The 22783-nt window shown below is 40.3% G+C and overlaps 1 protein-coding gene across 1 annotated transcript; it reads left to right on the forward strand.

Annotated features, from left to right (window-relative positions):
* The first annotated feature begins 588 nt into the window (after positions 1–588).
* Positions 589–22100, forward strand: LOC148577320 (uncharacterized). Its single transcript, XM_088502868.1, has 2 exons — positions 589–1306; positions 21799–22100. Exons 1-2 carry the CDS (start codon positions 589–591, stop codon positions 22098–22100), a joined length of 1020 nt encoding a protein of 339 aa, XP_088358994.1.
* The last annotated feature ends 683 nt before the right edge of the window (positions 22101–22783 follow it).

The following is a 22783-nucleotide window of genomic DNA, read 5'->3' on the forward strand; positions in this document are numbered from 1 at the left end:
ACAGTTGCTAGAAATCAGCATCTGTATTTAAGCAGTGAGTCCTCCCTGAAAGAAAAGGATAAAGCAGTATCTACTGAACTTAGTCCTCAAGAACAAGTTGCTGAACTCAATCAGCAATTGCTTATTATAACAAAATAGTTCGCAGAATTCAAAAAAATGCGCCAAGACACTAAAAATGCCAACGAAAATATGGAAACACAATTGGATCAGACAGGACATCAACTATCTAAATAGATAACAGAAGAATGCCAAGCTGTTCAATTAAGGAGTGGAAAAACACTGAATGTATCTATCCAAGGTAGTAGGAAGCCAAGAAAGGAACAGCTAATAAAGGATAACCAAACCACTGCCCAAAATCCTTCTGAGGACAGTAAGAGCACAGAGAGGAATGATTCTGGCATTCAGACGCCAGAAAAGGGTGACAATCTGGCGTTAAACACCCATACAGCCCCCAATTCTGGCATTCAAACGCCACAAAGGGGTCAGACTCTTGCAAGTGCTGATAACAACCCCCTTAAGCAGGCTTCTCCAACCACTTCTGTAGAAAATAAACTTGCAGTAACCAAGGTTGAAGAATACAAAGCCAAGATGCCTTATCCTCAGAAACTCTGCCAAGCGGAACAGGATAAACAATTTGCCCACTTTGCAGACTACCTCAGGACTCTTGAAATAAAGATTCTGTTTATAGAGGCACTTGAGCAAATACCCTCTTATGCTAAGTTCATGAAAGAGATCTTAAGCCATAAGAAAGATTGGAGAGAAACTGAAAAAGTTTTCCTCACTGAAGAATGCAGTGCAATCATTCTGAAAAGCTTACCAGAGAAGCTTAAAGATCCCGGAAGCTTTATGATACCATGCACATTAGAGGATGCTTGTACCAAGACAGCTCTATATGACCTTGGGGCAAGTATCAACCTAATACCTGCATCCTCTGTCAAAAAGCTTGGTTTAACTGATGAAGTTAAACCAACCTGGATATGCCTCCAACTTGCTGATGGCTCCATTAAAATCCCATCAGGCATAATTGAGGATATGATTATCGAGGTTGGGCCATTTGCCTTTCCTAATGACTTTGTAGTGCTGGAAATGGAGGAGCACAAGAGTGCAACTCTCATTCTAGGAAGACCTTTCCTAGCAGCTGGACGAACCCTCATTGATGTCCAAAGAGGAGAGATAACTCTGAGAGTCAATGAGGATGAGTTTAAGTTGAATGTTGTCAAAGCCATGCAGCATCCAGACACACGAAAAGACTGCCTGAGCGTAGATGTTATTGATTCCTTGGTGGAAGAAGTCAATATGACTGAGAGTCTCGAATCAGAGCTAGAGGAGATTTTTAAGGATATTCAGCCTGATCTGGAGGAACCAGAGAGAACAGAAGAACCTTTGAAAATTCCTCAGGAAGAGGATAAGCCTTCTAAACTCGAGCTCAAACCACTACCACCATCCCTGAAATATGCATTTCTGGGAGAAGGTGACACTTTTTGGTTAATCATAAGCTCTGCTTTAAATCCACAGGAAGAGAAAGCACTAATTTAGGTGCTAAGGACACACAAGACAGCTCTTGGGTGACCCATAAGTGATCTTAAGGGTATTAGCCCAGCAAGATGCATGCACAAGATCCTATTGGAGGATAATGCTAAGCCAGTGGTTCAACCACAGAGTTGGCTAAATCCAGCAATGAAAGAGGTGGTGCAGAAAGAGGTCACTAAGTTACTGGAGGCTGGGATTATTTATCCTATTTCTGATAGCCCCTAGGTGAGCCCTGTCCAAGTTGTCCCCAAGAAAGGAGGCATGACAGTGGTTCATAATGAAAAGAATGAACTGGTTCCTACAAGAACAGTTACAGGATGGCGTATGTGTATTGACTACAGAAGACTCAATACAGCCACCAGAAAGGATCATTTTCCTTTACCATTCATAGACCAAATGCTAGAGAGACTAGCAGGTCATGAATACTACTGCTTTTTGGATGGCTATTCAGGTTACAACCAAATTGCAGTGGATCTTCAGGACAAAGAGAAAACAGCATTTACATGTCCTTCTGGAGTATTTGCCTACAGAAGGATGCCATTTGGTCTGTGCAATGCACCTGTAACCTTTCAGAGGTGCATGCTCTCTATCTTCTTTGATATGGTAGAGAAATTTCTGGAAGTCTTCATGGATGACTTCTCAGTATTTGGAGACTCATTCAGCTCCTGTCTTGACCATCTAACACTTGTTCTGAAAAGGTGCCAAGAGACTAACCTAGTTTTAAACTGGGAAAAATGTCACTTTATGTAACTGAAGGAATTGTTCTTGGGCACAAAATTTCAAACAAGGGAATAGAGGTGGATCAAGCTAAGGTAGAGGTAATTGAAAAATTACCACCACCGGCCAATATTAAGGCAATTAGAAGCTTTCTGGGACATGCAAGAATCTATAGGAGGTTCATAAAGGATTTTTCAAAAATCACAAAACCTCTGAGCAATCTGCTAGCTGCTAACATGCCATTTGTCTTTGACACGGAGTGTCTGCAGGCGTTTAAAACTCTAAAAGATAAGCTGGTCATAGCACCAGTTATTTCTGCACCAGACTGGACATTACCATTTGAACTAATGTGTGATGCCAGTGACCATGCCATTGGTGCAGTATTGGGACAAAGGCATAACAAGCTTCTGCACGTCATTTACTATGCTAACCGTGTTCTGAACAATGCACAAAAGAATTACACAACCACAGAAAAAGAGTTACTTGCAGCGGTTTATGCCATTGACAAGTACAGATCTTATTTAGTGGGATCAAAAGTGATTGTGTACACTGACCATGCTGCTCTAAAATATCTCCTCACAAAGCAGGATTCAAAACCCAGGTTCATAAGATGGGTGTTGCTTCTGCAAGAGTTTGATATAGAAATAAGAGACAGAAAGGGGACAGAGAACCAAGTAGCTCATCACCTGTCCCGAATAGAACCAGTAGCAGGAGCGTCCCTCCCTTCTACTGAGATCTCTGAAACCTTTCCGGATGAGCAACTCTTTGCCATTCAGGAAGTACCATGGTTTGTAGACATTGCAAACTATAAATCTGTGAGATTTATACCCAAAGAGTACAGTAAGCAGCAAACGAAAAAATTAATTACTGATGCAAAGTACTACTTGTGGGATGAACCATCTCTTTAAGAGGTGTGCAGACGGAATGATCCGTAGATGTGTGCCTAGAGAAGAGGCACAGAAGATCCTATGTTATTGCCATGGATCACAGTATGGAGGACATTTCAGAGGTGAGCGAACAGCCACCAAGGTTCTCCAATGTGGCTTCTACTGGCCTACTCTCTATAGAGACTCCCGAGAGTTTGTACGTAACTGTGACTGTTGTCAGAGAGCTGGTAATCTGCCTCACGGTTATGCCATGCCTCAACAAGGGATCTTAGAGATTGAGTTGTTTGATGTATGGGGTATTGACTTCATGGGGCCTTTCCCACTATCATACTCAAACACTTATATTCTAGTGGCAGTAGACTATGTATCTAAATGGGTAGAAGCAATTGCCACACCCACTAATGATACTAAGACAGTGATGAAGTTCCTCCAGAAGCATATCTTCAGCAGGTTCAGTGTCCCTAGGATACTGATCAACGATGTAGGCACTCATTTCTGCAATAAACAACTTGACTCTGCTCTGGTCCGATATGGAATTAACCATAAAGTGGAAACTTCATATCATCCACAGACAAATGGGCAGGCTGAAGTCTCAAATAGAGAACTAAAACAAATCCTGGAACGGACTGTAAGTACCATAGAAAGGATTGGGCAAGAATTCTGGATGATGCTCTCTGGGCATACAGAACAGCATTCAAGACTCCTATAGGGACCTCTCCATACCAGCTTGTGTATGGAAAAGCCTGCCATCTGCCAGTGGAACTGGAACACAAGGCCTACTGGGCAACCAGATTCCTAAACCTTGATGCAAAGGTAGCTGGAGAGAAAAGATTACTACAGTTGAACGAGCTGGAAGAATTCAGACTCAATGCTTTCGAAAATGCAAAAATTTATAAGGAGAAAGCAAAAATATGGCATGACAAAAGGCTATCATCTAGAGTCTTTGAGACAGGACAGAAAGTCCTGCTATTTAACTCTAAGCTCAGATTGTTCCCCGGGAAATTGAAATCCCAGTGGAGGGGCCCATATGTGATTCCAAGTGTGTCATTATATGGCTATGTAGAACTTCAAGTTATTGATTCAGACAAAAAGTTCATTGTTAACGGACAAAGAATCAAACATTATCTTGAAGGCAATGTTAAACAAGAATGCTCAAAGCTGAGACTAAGTTAAAAGCTCAGTAAAGTCCAGCTAAAGACAGTAAAGAAGCTCTTGCTGGGAGGCAACCCAACCATTATCAATAATTAGATGTTTGTAACAGTTAGATAAGACTTTTTAATTTTTTTTTCCTTGTTAATTAATATATTTTCAGTGAAAAAGTCAGGAAAATGGAGGTTCAAGACATAAAACAGAGAAATCACAGAGGAAAGGAGCTCACTGGCGTCAAAACGCCAGTAAAGAGGCAAACTGGGCGTTAAACGCCAGAATGGCTACCATTCTGGGCGTTTAACGCCAGTAAAGGTAGCATTCTGGGCATTCAGAAAAACGCCCAGTGAAGAAGGATTTCTGGCGTTTAACGACCAGCCAGGCAGCCAGGTACCTGGCTGGTCGTTAAACGCCCAAAATGGCCACCAGATGGGCGTTAAACACCAGAATGGATATCATTCTGGACGTTTAACGCCAGAACAGCTAGAGGAGAGGAAATTTCGTTTCAATTCAAATTTTTTTCGAATTTTCATGTTTAAATCAAAATTTTCTGCATCCAAACATTACAAACATTCATCTTTTAAATTCCATTCACAAAAATTTATAAACTTATAAATTTTTATTGATTCTACTTCAAATTATTTTCAAATCTTTTTCAAAAACTCATTTATATTTTCAATTTCTTTTCAAATTTTTTCAATTCATTCATATTATCTTTTATTTCTTAGATGCATAAACAAAAAAATTTAGATTTAACTTCCTCATATCTTCTTCATATCTTTTAATTTTTTAAAACAATCTTCTCTTTTCCATATCATGTTTATCTTGTATCAATCGTATCCTTCAATCATATCTTTTTCAAATCTTTTTGAAACCATACCCTCCATCCCCTCTATTTATGCATTCGGCCATTATCCCTCCTCCATCATTCGAATCACTCTCTCCATCTACTCATCTTCTTTCTTTGTTTTTGCTTGAGGACAAGCAAACCTCTAAGTTTGTTGTGATTTTCCGTGATCACTGACCAAGATCATGGCCCCTAAAGGAAAACATACCACTCCAAGAAGCAAGAAAGAAAACAATCCAAAACCACAATGGATGCATGAGAGGTTCTGCACCAAAGAACATGCAGATCATTACTTCAAAATAGTGTGCAGAAGATCAGTGATCCCGGAAGTCAAGTTCGATCTAAAAGAAGACGAATATCCAGAGATCCAAGAGCAGATTCGAAACAGAGGCTGGGAAATCCTAGCTAATCCTGAGATGAATGTGGGAAGAAACATGGTCCAGGAATTTTATGCAAATCTGTGGCTAACAGATAAGCAAAGAATGGAGGGAACTGCCTTCCACACTTTTCGAACCATGGTCAGAGGCAGGATTATCTACTTCCATCTTGACAAAGTGAGAGAAGTCCTCAAACTTCCTCAACTGCAGGATGATCCAGAATCCTTTAACAGGGAATGGCTAAAGATAAAAAGTTGGATCAAGTTCTAGAGGACATATGCCTCCCTGGAACCAAGTGGATAACCAATTCAAAAGGTATCCCAAACTAACTAAAGAGAGGAGACCTCAAGCCAGTTGCTAGGGGCTGGCTTGATTTCATTGGGCGATCCATACTTCCCACCAGTAACCGTTCTGAAGTCACCGTCAAAAGAGCAGTGAAGATCCACTGTATTATGCTGGGAAAAGAAGTGGAGGTCCATCAATTAATTCCTTGTGAAATTTACACAATTGCAAACAAGGAATCCACTGAGGCCAAATTGGCCTACCCAAGCTTGATTAGTCTGTTATGTAAAGATGTGGGAGTACAAATATGTGTTGATGAGTATATCCCAGTCGACCACCCAATCACCAAAAGGGTGATGGATGGACCTCAAGTTCAAGACAACCTCACCAAGAGGAAGGCGCATGAGCTCCTCCCAGAAATTTCCAATTTGACTATTGGGCCCGCTTAGAAGCATCTGTCAACAAGCTGCAAGAATCTATGGATCAACTCAAAGAAGAACAGCATGCTCTATAAACTGCTTAGAGAACAAGAGAAACAAGGGCGTGAGATACAGGAGCTAAAGCGCCAGAAGCTGTCCCTTGAAGAGCCAGGCGTCCCACAACTTGAAGGAGCACTTGCCTCTCCCAATGCAGGTTGTTGAGTCCTAACTCTGTGATAACTTTTGTTATTAGAGATCTATTTTAAGAGTCATTTATTTTTATGTTTTTAATTTCCTTTCTTTTATTATCATTGGTCTGCTTTTATGTTTATTTATGTCTTACTTTTTATTTCATGATTAATAAAATTTAGAGTCTATGTCTTAAAGCTATGAATGTCCTATGAATCCTTCACCTTTCTTAATTGAAAAATGTTTTTAATTACAAAAGAACAATAAGTACATGATTTCGAATTATATCTTGAAATTAGTTTAATTATTTTGATGTGGTGACAATACCTTTTATTTTCTGAATGAATGCTGGAACAGTGCATATTTTTGAATTTGTTGTTTATGAATGTTAAAAAGTGTTGGCTCTTGAAAGAATAATGAAAAAGGAGAAATGTTATTGATAATCTGAAAAATCATAAAATTGATTATTGAAGCAAGAAAAAGCAGAGAATAGAAAAAGCTTACAAAAAAAAAGAGAGAAAAGCAAGCAAAAAAAGCCAATAGCCCTTTAAACCAAAAGGCAAGGGTAAAAAGGATCCAAGGCTTTGAACACTAATGGATAGGAGGGCCCACAGGAATAAAATCCTGGCCTAAGCGGCTAAACCAAGCTGTCCCTAACCATGTGCTTGTGGCGTGAAGGTGTCAAATGAAAAACTTGAGACTGAGCGGTTAAAGTCGTGGTCCAAAGCAAAAAGAGTGTGCTTAAGAGCTCTGGACACCTCTAACTGGAGACTCTAGCAAAGCTGAGTCACAATCTGAAAAGGTTCACCCAGTTATATGTTTGTGGCATTTATGTATCCGGTGGTAATACTGGAAAAAAAAATGCTTAGGGTCATGGCCAAGACTCATAAAGTAGCTGTGTTCAAGAATCAACATACTGAAATAGGAAAATCAATAACACTATATGAATTCTGAGTTCCTATGGAAGCCAATCATTCTGAACTTCAAAGGATAAAGTGAGATGCCAAAACTGTTCAGAAGCAAAAAGGCTACAAGTCCCGCTCATCTAATTGGAATTAAGTTCATTGATAAGTTTGGAATTCATTGTATATTCTCTTCTTTTTATCCTATTTTATTTTTAGTTGCTTGGGGACAAGCAACAATTCAAGTTTGGTGTTATGATGAGCGGATAATTTATACCCTTTTTTACTGTGTTTTTAAGTAGTTTTTAGTATAATTTAGTTACTTTTTATTATATTTTTATTAGTTTTTATTCAAAAATCACATTTCTGGGCTTTACTATGAGTTTGTGTGTTTTTCTATAATTTCATATATTTTCTGGCTGAAATTGAGGGACCTGAGCAAAAATCTTATTCAGAGGCTGCAAAAGGACTGCGATGCTGTTGGATTCTGACCCTCCTGAACTCGAAGTGGATTTTCTGGAGCTACAGTAGCCCAATTGGTGCGCTCTCAATTGTGTTGGAAAGTAGACATCCTGGGCTTTCCAGCAATATATAATCGTCTATACTTTGTCCGATATTTGATGGCCCAAACCAGCGTCCGAATTCAGCCTAAAACTGTCTGGCGTAAAACACCAGAACTGGCACCTTTTTCGGCGTTAAACGCCCATTCTGGCACCTGGGGTGGCGTTTAACGCCAACTTTGGGCATATGAACGTGAAAGCTTGAAAGCTCAGCCCAAGCACACACCAAGTGGGTCCCAAAAGTAGAATTCTACACTATCTACACTTAGTTACTCATTTTCTGTAAACCTAGGTTACTAGTCTAGTATAAAAACTACTTTTAGAGATTCATTCAGGACCTTATGACATTTTTACACTTCATATTGTATTTCTAACGGCATGAGTCTCTAAACACCATGGTTGGGGGTGAGGAGTTCTGCTGTGTTTCAATGGATTAATGCAATTACTACTGTTTTCCATTCAATCACGCTTGATTCTATTCTAAAATACTCATTCGTAATTCAATCCGGAGAAGATAATGATCCATGACACTCATCATTATTCTCACATCTATGAACGCGTGCTTGACAACCACTTCCATTCTATTTGAGCTCAACATAGTCATTGGGCGACAGCTTGAGTGTGTATCTCTTGGGACTCTGATCCACGGACCGAATCCGGATGTTAGAACCTTTGTGGTATAGGCTAGAACCAATTGGTAGCATTCTTGGGATCTGAAAAGTCTAAACCTTGTCTGTGGTATTCCGAGTAGGATCTGAAAGGGGATGACTGTGACGAGCTTCAAACCTGCGAATGTTGGGCGCAGTGACAGTGTGTAAAAGGACAATGGTCCTATTCCAACGTTAGTGGGAACCAATAGATGATTAACCTTGCAGTGACAGCGCTTGGTATTTTTCATTCGAGAGGATCATACAGCCTGCCATGGAAAGAGCTGTGCATGTTTGGAGAAGAAGACAGTAGGAAAGCAGAGATTCAAATAACAGAGCATCTTGATGCCAGGGCATCTTGGCCAGTTTCACTGACCTTTTCTTTACTGTTTTTAAGGTAGTTTCATGCATTTTCTTAGGAAATAAGCTAGTTTTGGGTGGATATTCACTTACATCTTGATTCAAGCATACATTGTGCATTTTACATGATTTCATCAGGATTTTGCATGAATTATATGATAAATTGGATGATGCATGATCCCATGAATAAGAGCAAGACTTTGATGCACTTTGTTTGATTGATTTCAGGCCAAAAGAAGAAGAGAAGAAGCCACGTTAGTGGCTACGTTAGTTATACTAACGTGGGCACTAACGTGGAAGGAAGGAAAGCCCCAACGTTAGTGAGAAAAGTTAGTGGCATTAACTTTGAAGAAAGGAAATGGAGCCAACGTTAGTGACACTTAACATTATCACTAACGTTGGACCAAGCTCATAAGTGGCCACGTTAGTTGCCACGTTAACTTAGTTAACGTGGCCTCTAACGTTAAGAAGAAAGGAGGGAAGCCAACGTTAGTGACATTCAACATTATCACTAACGTTGGCCAAGTCACATTAAGCCACGTTAACTTCCACGTTAACCTAGTTAACGTGGAAGCTAACGTGAGGAAACAAAGTGATCGACAACGTTAGTGACACCAAACATTGTCACTAACGTTGGGATGAACACACACTATCCCCAAGAAGCCACGTTAACCCCCACGTTAACCTAGTTAACGTGGAAGTTAACGTGAAGAAGAAAAAGTTGTCGACAACGTTAGTGACACCAAACATTGTCACTAACGTTGCCAACACAAGCCACAAAGAGCCACGTTAACTCCCACGTTAACGTGGGCAAAAGTCCCACCTGGCAGCCTGACCATGCCTTCTTCAAACACGCATAACTTGAGCCACAAAACTCCAAATGAGGTGATTCCAGTGGCATTGGAAATTAGGATTCCAGATCTTTCCAAGCATATATGGCACTACATGGTTGGCACTAAATTTGAGGGAGAAAACCTGCCCCGAAAGTGCAATGATGAACATGGTATCAACCTGTATTAAGGCCAACTGACCTCATCACCTTCCAAGAAGTGTAACTCGAGTGGTAGAGCTCCAAATGATGCGCTTCCAAAGGAATTGGAAAGTAGACATCCAGGGCTTTCCAACAATGTATAATAGTATGGGATGGACACTAAGTTTGAGCTTCATAAACTGGCAATAAAGAAGCCCTGATCGCTAGCGTTATTGGCAATCAACATTTCCAGTAACGTTGGCATATATGCCAGCGACCATGTCCACTTCAAAGGAGCATAACTTGAGCTACAGAGGTCCAATTGAAGTGATTCCAGTTGTGTTAGAAAGCTGACATTCAGAGCTTTCCAACGATATATAATAATCTATAGTGGGCATGAAATTTGAGCACAAACAAGAGGCATCTTTTAAGCCCCAAAAACACCAACTGGGCAGCAAGTGCAACGTTAGCCACAATAACTTTAGCACTAACGCCACACTTGTAGCGTTAGTGTGGCTAACTTTAGCACTAACTTTTGTACCTGGGCCTCAACTTAACTCACTTCTCTCTTAAGTCCACTTCAAAGCTCAAGCAAGCAAGCCCACAATTGTCAACCAATCAAGACCACAAGAAGCATCTAGAATAGGAATTTTCATTTTATTGTAATTTGCTTTTATTTTCATTTTGTAATTTAGGAGAGCCTATATAAAGGCCTTAGTTTTTACATTCAAAACATTCTGGAATTCTGAAAATTGAAGGAAGGGGGAGAGAGTGAAGACCAATTCGAACTTCTGTGAATTGGCACACTCCAAGGGAAGTGGGTCTTCGGACCCCTCCCCTCAACCACTCTTCTTCCTTTTCTCTTCTTTTCTTTTCTTAGTAGTAGTTTTTCTTTTAGTTGTAATTTTCATTTATGAATGTTAAATTTTCAATTTCAGTTTTTATCTTCATCTTTACTCTTCTGCACTTTCTTTCTTTTCTATTTTGGTAGAGCAATGATCAACTAACTCTTTTCATTGGGTTAGAGAGCTCTATTGTGATTCAATGGATTAAGTGTAGTTCTTATTCTTCTTCTTCTTTCTTTCTTCTTGATTTTACTTGAAAGCTTTCGATCTTCATCCAATTGGGTAGTTATCTTGGAAAAGAAACTATCCATACTTGGATCTCTTCTGAACCTTGAAAGAGGAATGAAGAGATCAAGCTAGAAATGCTTTCTCATGCTGGACCAAATTGGGTTTGGATGGATATGTGACTATAATCCTCTCAATACCTGATTTGGGAAATGCATGTGGTATAATCAGTGACCATACTTCATCTCTTCTCATGAGCAATTGACTAAGGAATTGGCTATTGATCAAGATTTGAGAGATTGAATTGCAAGAAATTATAATTCGATCACTTAAGATTGCCAAGGAGATCAATGAGTGCATTGATTGAGGAAGAGATGAAAATGAACTTGATCCGGAGAATTGCAACATCTCCTGATCCCAATGTTCATTTTATTTTTAGTTCTTACATTTACTTTTCTTGCCATTTTACTTTTCTGCACTTTATCGCTTTCTTTACTTTTCTGTCAATTTACATTTCCGTGTTGCTCATCATCCAAATCTGAACCGTCTAACTAGGATAATCAATTAACCATTGATTGCTTAATCCATTAATCTCTGTGGGATTCGACCTCACTCTATTGTGAGTTTTACTTGACGACAATTCGATACACTTGCCGAAGAAAAATTTGTTGAGAGACAAGTTTTCCGTGCATCACATCTCCGGAACCTCAACCTGTTTCTCATTATTGAATTACAAGTACCATTTAATTTATGTTATTTATTCTTCATAAACACAATTATTTTTATTACTAATTTCCTGACTAAGAGTTACGAAATAACCATAGCTTGCTTCAAGCCGACAATCTCTGTGGGATCGACCCTTACTCACGTAAGGTATTACTTGGACGACCCAGTGCACTTGCTGGTTAGTTGTGCGGAGTTGTAAAAAGTGTGATTTGCAATTTCATGTACCACGCACCTTGTGCGTACGCCTGGATGCGTGCATCCAGAGCCAGCGTAGTGGAGCCGAGCGAGGAGCCGGCGCGCTTATATGGCTGGGCCATATTTCCTATGACACTCGCGTGCACCATACGCCTACGCGCAGATCGCAAAAGACCCCAGGGACGCGTACGCGTTCCATGCGCGTACGTGTCGATGGACGCACGTGATTTTTTAATTAAAATATGTGACCAGCGATTTCAAGGAGTCCCAAGCCCTGTTTTGGAGCAGAATTTTGGAGGGAAAAGCTTAAAAAGACCAAGGATTAGGAGTGTTAGGACAATTAGTCAGAATAGGAGATATTTTAGAGAGTTAGTTACATTTTGTTTTTAGAGAGAGAAACTCCAACTTTTCTCTAGAATTTCACTTCTTCCATTGCAATTCTCCTTGGATTTCTTGGTGAGATCCATTGCCAATTCATAGATCTACTCTTCTTCTACTCTTAATTGATGTTCTTTTGATTCAATCTTTTAGATCTAGATTTGTTTAACTTTGTTACTTTGGATTTGGATTAATGAATTGTGTAATTTCATTCAATTGCTTGATTGTTGATGATTGTTTAGATTAGATAGCTTTAATTCAATTTTCTTCTCTCAATTACATCATGTCTTCTATGATTGCCTACCAATTATTTGTGATAATGACAACCCTAGCTATGGAGTATATTTCTCTTACTTGGCTTAGGGGTTGAGTTATTGGAGACACTTGAATAGTGGATATTAATTGTAGATTGTGAATTGAGAGTTGCTAATTGACTTGGAGTGCACTAAAGCTAGACTTCCCTAGGGTGAGACTAGGACTTGTGACTCAAGTTAGTTACTCTCATTTGACTTTCCTCCATTGTTAGGGGGTTAACTAAGTGAAGCAATAATCAATTCTTATCATAATTGAAGGAAACTATAATGATGGAACTTCCAATGCTTACCCTTAGCCAAGGCATTTATCTCAATTAATTGTCGTTTGCTTTTGTTAGCCTGAATTCTTGCACCAATTCTCAAAACCATAAAAGCTTTCCTAATCAATGATGTGCATTCTAAGGCAATTCTTAGAGAAAACGACCCGGGATCAATACTCTCGGTCATAGATTTTAGAATTGTTTGATGCGATATTTGTGTATTGGTTGGACTATACTCACGATTGGATTCATTGTTAATTTCTAACCGGCATAAGAATATTCGGTTCATCAAAATGGCGCCGTTGCCAGGGAATTGCTTCTGTGTGCCATTCTATTGGTTAGTGTGAATATGTTAATATGTGGATATTTGTATTTCTCTCTTGATTGATTGTTTGTTTGATTGTTACATAGGATTAGATTTTGCTTAAATACTAATTGATGTCATGAGCTTCTTTTCCCCTTCATTGTATGACGCGATCACTACCAAATCTGAGCTTAGCCCCATTTGATCTGAAAATTGAAAGAACTTTGCTTCATATTAGGCAAGCTCAGAGGCGGTTAACCTTTGAGGAAGGTGAAAAGGTTTTTACAAATTCACCAACCACATCCGAGGTGGATTCCGAATCATCATTCAACGAAGGCACTAATTACTCTTCCGTTGATACTACTAATAGTTTTTCTTTTGACCTAGGTTTTGACAACATGGCCGCTCCAAGGAGAGTTACTCTCAAGGAAGCGGGTGCACTGGATTTTGTTCTCCAACCTCTTCATGTGCTTCATCCCAACTTGAATGCAAACTTTGAACTCAAGACCGCTCTCATCAATCTCTTACCAAAGTTCCATGGACTTCTCGCACAAGATCCAATTAGATACCTCAAGGACTTTCATGGTGTATGCTCGACTACTAGGCGGAAAGGATCCGATGAAGTGGCTACATGGTTGTTTGCCTTCCCTTTCTCTCTTGAGGGAAGAGCCAAAGAGTGGTTCTATACCTTACCTAGTGATGTTGTGTCTGATTGGGAACTAAATCATCGCAAGGGAACTAAATCATCAACAAGAAGAGAAGTTGCTATGTGTTTTGAGGAAGAACAAAAGGGCAATAGGGTGGAGTTTGGCAGATCTAGTGGGGATAAGTCCCCAAGTGTGTGAGCACCGGATCTTTTTGGAAGAAGAAGCTAGACCCGTGAGACAACCTCAAAGGCGCTTGAACCCGACCATTTTGGAGGTTGTCAAGAAAGAGGTAACACGGTTACTCGAGGCGGACATCATCTACCCCATTTCGAATAGTGAATGGGTGAGTCCCGTTCAAGTTGTGCCAAAGAAGTCTGGGGTAACCACAATCAAGAATGAAAGCGGGGAGCTCATAGCAACACGGGTGCAAAACTCTTGGCGAGTATGTATAGACTACCGAAGGTTGAACTCGGCCATTAGAAAAGATCGTTTTCCACTTCCGTTTATCGATCAAATGCTCGATCGATTATCCAGTAAATCCCATTATTGCTTTTTAGATGGCTATTCGGGATACTTCCAAATACACATTGCTCTAGAGGACCAAGAGAAAACAACATTTACTTACCCTTTTGGAACTTATGCCTACAAGCGTATGCCATTCGGCTTATGCAATGCACCGGCAACTTTCCAAAGGTGCATGATGAGCATATTTGCAGATTTTCTAGAGCAATGCATGGAGGTATTCATGGATGACTTCACGGTATATGGTGATTCTTTTGATCATTGGTTGGATAACCTTGAAAAAGTTTTGGAAAGATGTACTAAAACCAACCTTGTCTTGAATTTTGAGAAATGTCATTTCATGGTCAAGCAAGGCATTGTTTTAGGACATATTGTTTCCAAAGATGGTATTTCCGTAGATCCGGCAAAGATTAATGTCATATCTAGCTTGCGTTTTCCCTCTTCCGAGAGGGAAGTCTGCTCTTTCCTTGGACATGCAGGATTTAATCGAAGGTTTATAAAGGACTTTAGTAAGGTAGCATTGCCTCTCTCAAGGTTGTTGCAAAAGGACATTGAGTTTGATTTAAGCAAGGAATGCATGGAGGCTTTTGACAAGCTCAAGGTAGCATTGACCCAAGCTCCCAATGATTTTGAAGAGAGAACTTTTGCGTGGTCTAGAATTCAGAATAAATTCTCGTTGCAAGTATAGCTTCTAAACCAACAAAAGTCCTTTCTTACAAACGTTTTGGTTGTCACAAGTAACAAACCCGTAAATAAATTGATAACCGAAGTATTTAAACCTCGGGTCGTCTTCTCAAGGAACTGCAGGGAAGTATGTTCTTACTATTGGCTATGAAGATTGTAAATTGGGGGTTTTGAAAGTAAGGAACAAGTAAATTGAATGACAAGTAAAATAAATAAACAACTGTAAAATAAACTTTTGGCAAGGTATGAGAAATTGGAAGTCCTATCCTAGTTATCCTTATCAATGGAGACGAGAATTGAATCTTAATCCCACTAAGTTAGCCTTTACTAAAGCAAGGGAAGATCAGGTGGATTAATTAGTCTGATATTCAGGTTCTAGTCAATTCCTAAGAAAGGACTGGAATTATTGAAGTTCAATTCAATTAGCAAAGATAACAATTATCGATCACGTTGAGTTGGATAACTCCTGAGTTACTGATTTCTTAACCAAGACCAAAAGGGAAAAAGTAAATCTACTCGAATAAAAATATCTTCAGGTTGGAAGTAACAGTAACATAAACAAAAGAGAGCAATCATAAACTGAAATAGCTCAAATAACATTAATTAAGAGAATTATCTGTAACATAGAAAAGTTCATAAATCAAATTGAGAAGATAATAAAAAGGAAATTTAAACTTGATAAAAAGGGACAATCATGAAAACAAGAAAAATCCTAAATCCTAATCCTAAGAGAGAGAGGAGAGAACCTCTCTCTAAAAACTACATCTAAATCATGAAAAGTGAATAATTGGAGACTCTCCCTTGAATGGATGCATTCCCCCACTTCATAACCTCTGATATGTGCCTTCTGGACTTGGATTTGGGCCAAAAAAGGCTTCAGAAATCGCTGGGAGCGTTTTCTGTAATTTCTACTGTGTGGCCTCTGTCACGCGTCCGCGTGGGTCACGCGGTCGCGTCATCTAGAGTTTTCCTTATCACGCGTTTGCTTCGGTCATGCGTCCGCGTCATCTGTGTTTTGCTCATGGCGCGCGATCGCGTCAGTCACGCATTCGCGTTGCTGTCTTTTCGCGCCAGGCATGTGGCCGTGTCGCCCACGCGTTCGCGTTGCTGCCAGTTTCTTCAAAAACTCCATTTTGGGCTTTCCTTCCATTTTTGTATGTTTCCTTTCCATCCTTTAAGTCGTTCCTACCTTAGAAGATCTGAAACTACTCAACACACAAATCACGGCATCGAATGGTAATAAAGGATAATTAAAATAATTATTCTTAAAGCATAGGAAAGATGTTTTTCACATATCTCACATAATAAGGAAGGGAAAGTAAAACCATGCAATTAATATGAATAAGTGGGTGAAGGATTGAATAAATCACTTAAATTGGGCACAAAATATATCATAAAATATGGGTTTATCAGCCGGATTAGAGTCGGCCATTCGAAATAATGTGTGATGCCTCAAATTTTGTCGTGGGAGCCGCGTTAGCACAACGCGAGGGTAAGAATCCATATGTCATAGCCTATGCATCAAAAACACTAAATGGAGCCCAATCCAAATACACTACCACCGAAAAAGAACTTTTGGCCATTGTGTTTGCCTTGGACAAGTTCCGAGCATATCTACTCGGTTCAAAGGTGGTAGTGTACTCGGATCATGCGGCATTAAAGTATTTGTTGGCTAAGAAGGAATCCAAACCGAGATTGATTAGATGGGTTTTATTGTTGCAAGAATTTGACTTGGAAATTAAGGATAGGAGTGGTACGCAAAACCTAGTGGCAGACCACTTAAGTCGCCTTGAACACACAAAAGGCGATACCACTCCTATTAATGATTCTTTTCCCTTTGAGGGCTTGCATGCAATCTCGGTAACCATTCCTTGGTATGCACCAATCACCAATTACTTAGCATCTCACTCCTTCCCTCCTAATCTCTCCAAACATCAAAGGGATATGTGATGTCAGGGCATTTTGGCCAATTTCACTGACCTTTTCTTTACTGTTTTAGGGTAGTTTCATGCATTTTCTTAGGAAATAAGTAAGTTTTGGGTAGAATTTCACTTACATCTTGATTCAAGCAAACATTGTGAATTTTATATGATTTCATGAGAATTATGCATGAATTTAATGACAAATTGGATGATGCATGACTCATAACTTGGATTAGAGCTTTGATGCATTTTATTTGCTTAATTTCAGGACAAAGGAAGCAAGGAAAAGCCACGTTAGTAGCCACGTTAGTCTAACTAACGTGACCACTAACGTGGAATGGGAGCTAGCTTGCAACGTTAATGAGAAAAGTAATCGCCAATAATGTCTTCGAAGCCATCATAGCCCACGTTAATTACCACGTTAACTACGTTAACGTGGTAGTTAACGTGGAAGAAAAGGAAGCTCCAAGCGTTAGTGGTAAAAGTAAGTGCCACTAACGCAAAAGGGCAATTGGCCACGTTAAGAGTCACGTTAACTCAGTTAACGTGAACTCTAACGTGGAAGAGGAAGATAATGCCAACGTTAGTGACACTCACCTTTGTCACTAACGTTGGACTAAGCCCATATTGGCTACGTTAAGAGCCACGTTAACTTGGTTAACGTGAACTCTAACGTGGAGGGAGCAAGGAATCGCCAACGTTAGTGACACTCACTTTTGTCACTAACGTTGGACTAAGCCACTATGAGCCACGTTAGTTACCACGTTAAGTGCATTAACGTGGAAGCTAACGTGGAGGAAAGAGTTGATGAGCCAACGTTAGTAACACTCACCTTTGTCACTAACGTTGAAGATGGCAATCACCACCACGTTAGTGGCCACATTAAGACAATTAACGTGGGGCACTAACGTGAGAAGGGGTGTTTGGAGCGTTAGTGACAAAGGTAAGTGTCACTAACGCTCTCGAGGCTAAGGCATGCCCACGTTAAGAGCCACGTTAGTTATACTAACGTGGACTCTAACGTGAGAAAAAGGGGCTAAGGGCAACGTTATTGGCAAAGGTAAACGCCAATAACGCTTGCAATGGACCAAGAGGCAACGTTAGTGGTCATGTTAGTGCCACTGACGTTGAAGTTAACGCAACTCATCTTGGGCTAGGAACGTTAGTGCAAAAGGTGATCGTCACTAACGTTCTTGAACCCATATTTTCACTTAACGTTAACGCCACTAACGTCCTAGCCAAAGTCCATGCCTACTTCACACTTTCTCTGCAAGTAAAGCTGAGCCCACTGAAGATTCCAAACTGCTTCAACTCAAGATCCAAAGGCCCATATCCAAGACTTGAAGAGCTAACTGGAAGATCAGAAGAGTAGTATATATAGGAGTAATTTTGAACTAGAGAAAAGCTTTTGGATTGAGAGGACTACTCTCTGTATAATTTTACTTTCTCTGCAACTTCTAGTTTTACTTTCAGAATGCATTCTCCATCTTTGTTTTCCATTCTCAGAGCCATGAACAACTAAACCCCTTTCATTGGGTTAGGGAGCTCTGTTGTAATTTGATGGATCAATAATAGTTTTCATTATTCTTCTTCTTTCTTTTCTCTTGATTTTACTAGAAAGCTTTCAATCTTCATCCAATTGGGTAGTTGTCTTGGAAAAGAAGTTATTCATACTTGGATCTCTTCAGAACCTTGGAAGAGGAATGAAGGGATCATGCTAGAAATACTTTCTCATGTTGGACCAAATTGGGGGTTAAGCGGATATGGTGACATATAATTCTCACAATACTTTGATTTGGAAATACATGTGGTACAATCAGTAATCATACTTCATCTCTTCTTATGAGCAATTAGACCAAGGAATTGGATATTGATCAAGATTTGAGAGATTGAATTACTAAGAAATTCGAATTCAATCACTTAAGATTGCCAAGGAGATCAATGAATGCATTGATTGAGGAAGAGATGAAAATGAACTTGATCCGGAGAATGCAACATCTCCTAAGCCCAATGAATCCCCCATTTCTGATCTTACCCATTCTCTTTAATTTTTGCAATTTACTTTCATGCTAAATTCCCCATTCCCTATTTTAAGATTCTGCAATTTACCTTCTGACATTTATATTTAGCTCTTTATTTCCAGTATTTACATTTTCTGTTATTTACTTTCCGCCATTTAATTTCTTGCAATTCTCACATCAAATTCTGCTTAGCTCAACTAGAACATTCCTCTAATTAAAGTTGATTGACCAATCAATCTCTGTGGGATTCGACCTCACTCTATTGTGAGTTTTTACTTGACGACAATTCGGTATACTTGCCAAGGGAAATTGTTGAGAGACAAGTTTCTGTGCATCAATAAGCTAAAAAGCGAATCCAAATACTATGTGTGGGATGACCCATACCTTTGGAGATGTAGGGCGGATCAAGTAATTCAGAGGTGCATTCCACAAATCGAATTCCACTCAATCTTGGAAGCTTGCCACTCCTCCGAAGGAGGAGGCCATTTTGGACCTCAAAGAACGGCAAGGAAAATCCTAGATTGTGGATTTTGGTGGCCAACTCTTTTCAAGGATTCTTCTCATTTTTGTAAATCTTGCTCTCAATGCATTAGATTTGGTAATATCTCCAAGAAAGATGAAATCCCCCAACAAACCATGCTATTTTGTGAGATTTTTGATATTTGGAGAATCGACTTCATGGGGCCATTCCCAAATTCTAATGATTTTCTCTACATTCTACTTGCCGTTGTTTATGTGTCCAAATGGGTGGAAGCGATACCCACCTGGACGGATGATGCTAATGTGGTCCTTTCTTTTGTGAGAAACATTATCATTTGTAGATTTGGGTCACCACGAGTAATCGTGAGCGACCAAGGTTCACATTTTTGTAACAAAATAATGGAAGGGCCATGAAGAAATATAGCATCATGCATAAAGTAGCCACGGCCTACCACCCACAAACAAATGGCCAATTCGAGGTTTCCAATCGGGAGATTAAACGCATCTTGAAAAGGATTGTGAAACCCAATAGAAAAGATTGGAGTGCTAAGCTCACCGATGCATTATGGGCCTACCAGACGGCATACAAAACGCCAATTGGCATGAGTCCCTTTCGGTTGGTATATGGCAAAGCTTGCCACTTACCGGTGGAGATAGAGCACAAGGCATATTGGGCCATCAAGGAATGCAATCCGAGTTTGGGTGGAGCCGGAGTTGAGAGGAAGCTACAACTAGCGGAGTTGGAATGTTTGAAGCTTGAAGCTTATGAGAACTCTAGACTTTACAAAGAGAAAATGAAAGCTGTGCATGATAGGAACGTCAGAGGTAAAGAATTTAAAGCCGGTGATCTAGTCCTTCTTTACAATTCTAGATTGAGATTGTTGCCCGGAAAACTAAGGTCAAAATGGGAAGGCCCATATCAAGTAATGAAAGCGGAACCCTATGGGGTTTACCATCTGCGCCATCCCTCAAGTCCGGATATCTTCAAGGTCAATGGGCACCGTCTCAAGTTGTATCATGGTGAGCAAATGAAGAGCAACAAGGAGATTGAGGTATTCCTTTTGGAAGATACACCTCTTGGTAAAGAGTAATGAGCTAGTGGAAGTCCAACTTAAGGACATTAAACAAAAGTGTTAGGTGGGAGACACCCCACCATGGTGAGATCTATCCTTTTTACCCTTTGTATATAGTTCTTGAACTCCTCTTTGTTTTGCGATTGCTTAGCTATAGTCTTATTTGATTAAAGTTAATTGTGAATACCTTGGATATTTTGTTCATGAAGACTTGCATTGATTTTTCAATGAATGAATTGATTGTGTGGTAGAAGAACACCCCTTCTTTAGGTTTTGCATTGAGTTTTGGGTGTTTTTGGCCTCTTTGGCTTATTTCGCCATTAAATTCATGTTAATTAGGAATTCTTCATGTTTCCATTAAAAAAAAAACCTTCTTCTTCACTTCCACCCCCTTCTACCATCTCTACCACCTCTTCTCCACCACCACCGGCGGCAACCACCACCTCCGGTGGTCTCACACCTCTCTCTCCTCTCCTCTCTCTTACTCTTCACTACCTTTTCTCTCACTCCCATACCCCATCTCTCTTCTTCCTCTCAAGGTACTTCTCCTTTCTAGTCTTGTTTAGTTTTCTTTTTCCTTCTTCTTTTTTCTTAGTTACATTTCCTTACTCTTCCTCTTAGTTAGTTTCCTTCTTGTTTTCTTTGTTTGTTGAATTTTCTTTTTCTCTCTTTTTCATTTTCTTATGGGTGTTACAAGTGGAGATTCCTCTTGCATTGATGAGTTGGTTTAACTTACTTGCTTTCTTTTGCAATATGTGGTATGTTATGATGATTGATGATGCTTTATGGGATGTTACATTGTCACCCTTCTCTCAATTTTTGTCATAAAAAGGGATGCACACCAAGTGTTTGATGGAAGACCCACATGACTTTTTGGTGTTACACTTGATTTAGCTCCTCTATTTTGGTGCTCTTTCTCTTTCACTTGCTTGTTCATATGTGCATTGAGCTTGCTACATTTCATGCTTCATTTCTACATGCTCATCCCCTAGTTATCACTTCTTGCTATTGTTGTTGCGAGTGTGTGCTTCTCATGCTCCTTGTTTGCATGCATATATCACTCATACATCACATGCTTGTGATTAACCATGATCTTCATTATTGCCTTAGTTACATGTTGCAGCTGTCGTGTATCTAAGTCACTTGTTCTCTTATGTTTTGTCACTAGCATGCTTATTATTTCTTAGTGCTTCTTTGGGCTTAATTTTACCATCTTTCCCTCTTTTCTAGGATGGTGATCAAAAGACACAACGGAAAGGCACCTAAGAAGGCACCCTCACGGTCCATTGGCAAAGCATAACAAACACCTAGAGCTAAGCCACTCCCCAATAAGACAAGGAGCGTTGCTAACATTGATGTTTTGGAAAAGGACAATCTGGCCAGGGATCCGAACAAGTTCCCCAACCGCTATTGCGAATTTGTCTACCCCTTGATCAAACCAAAGAACTATCATGCGGAGCCTCTTCTAGCCCCTTCGGATCATGTCATTCCGCTCATCATGCCCCGCATCGAACGGCGGCAATGGGAGTTCCTATTGAGGAAGCCGCGGGAAGCAAACTTGTCCTGGGTGGTAGAATTTTACACCAATTACCACTCCTCATTCCTTACATCGGTATTTGTGCACCAAAGATAAGTTCCCGTCACGGAAGAGGCCATTCAAAGTATGCTTAAGACCGAACTGTTAGCGGAGGGGATTGATGTTTATCAAGAGATTTTGTCAGCGCGGTGCCAATATGCGTTTGATTGGGATGCCATCCTCAAGGTCATTGCTATACCCGAATCATTCTGGATTCGAGGTAGGATGAGACCCCGGCCCAAGGGCATCACCTCCTGTTTTTCTCACTAGAGAGGCTCAGGCATGGGCCCAAATTCTAGCCCACTATGTGCTCCCAAGCACCCATGGCTCATATATCACTGCCAAGTTAGCCTTGTTGGTTTGGTGTGTCCTCACAGAGAGACCGGTGCATATTCCCCGTCTCATTTGCCAAGCTATGGGCTGCATCCACGCTAAGGGGAACCTACCTTTTCCCACTCTAGTGACCGACTTAGTTGCCGCAGCCGGTGTTCCACGAGAGACTAGGATCGGAGGGCTATGATCCCGATAGACGGCGATGTTGTTCCAAACGGGAGATATCTTTACCCCCCGGCAGACACCAAAGAGCCGAACTTAGCCGTCCCCATGAGCATTCCCACCACATCCACCGCACTTCCAAAGTCATCCACATGCAACGCATAGAGGACCTCCACAAGAAGCTTGACCGCTATGAGCGGCGTAACCAACGTCGATATGCTTTTGTCAAGAAGCTTCTAAGTTGCCTAGCACCGCCTATGGAAGAACCGGACATTTCCACATC

Source organism: Arachis ipaensis, chromosome B1, assembly GCF_059453495.1.
Source record: "Arachis ipaensis isolate K30076 ecotype BB chromosome B1, ASM5945349v1, whole genome shotgun sequence".
NCBI lineage: Eukaryota > Viridiplantae > Streptophyta > Magnoliopsida > Fabales > Fabaceae > Arachis > Arachis ipaensis.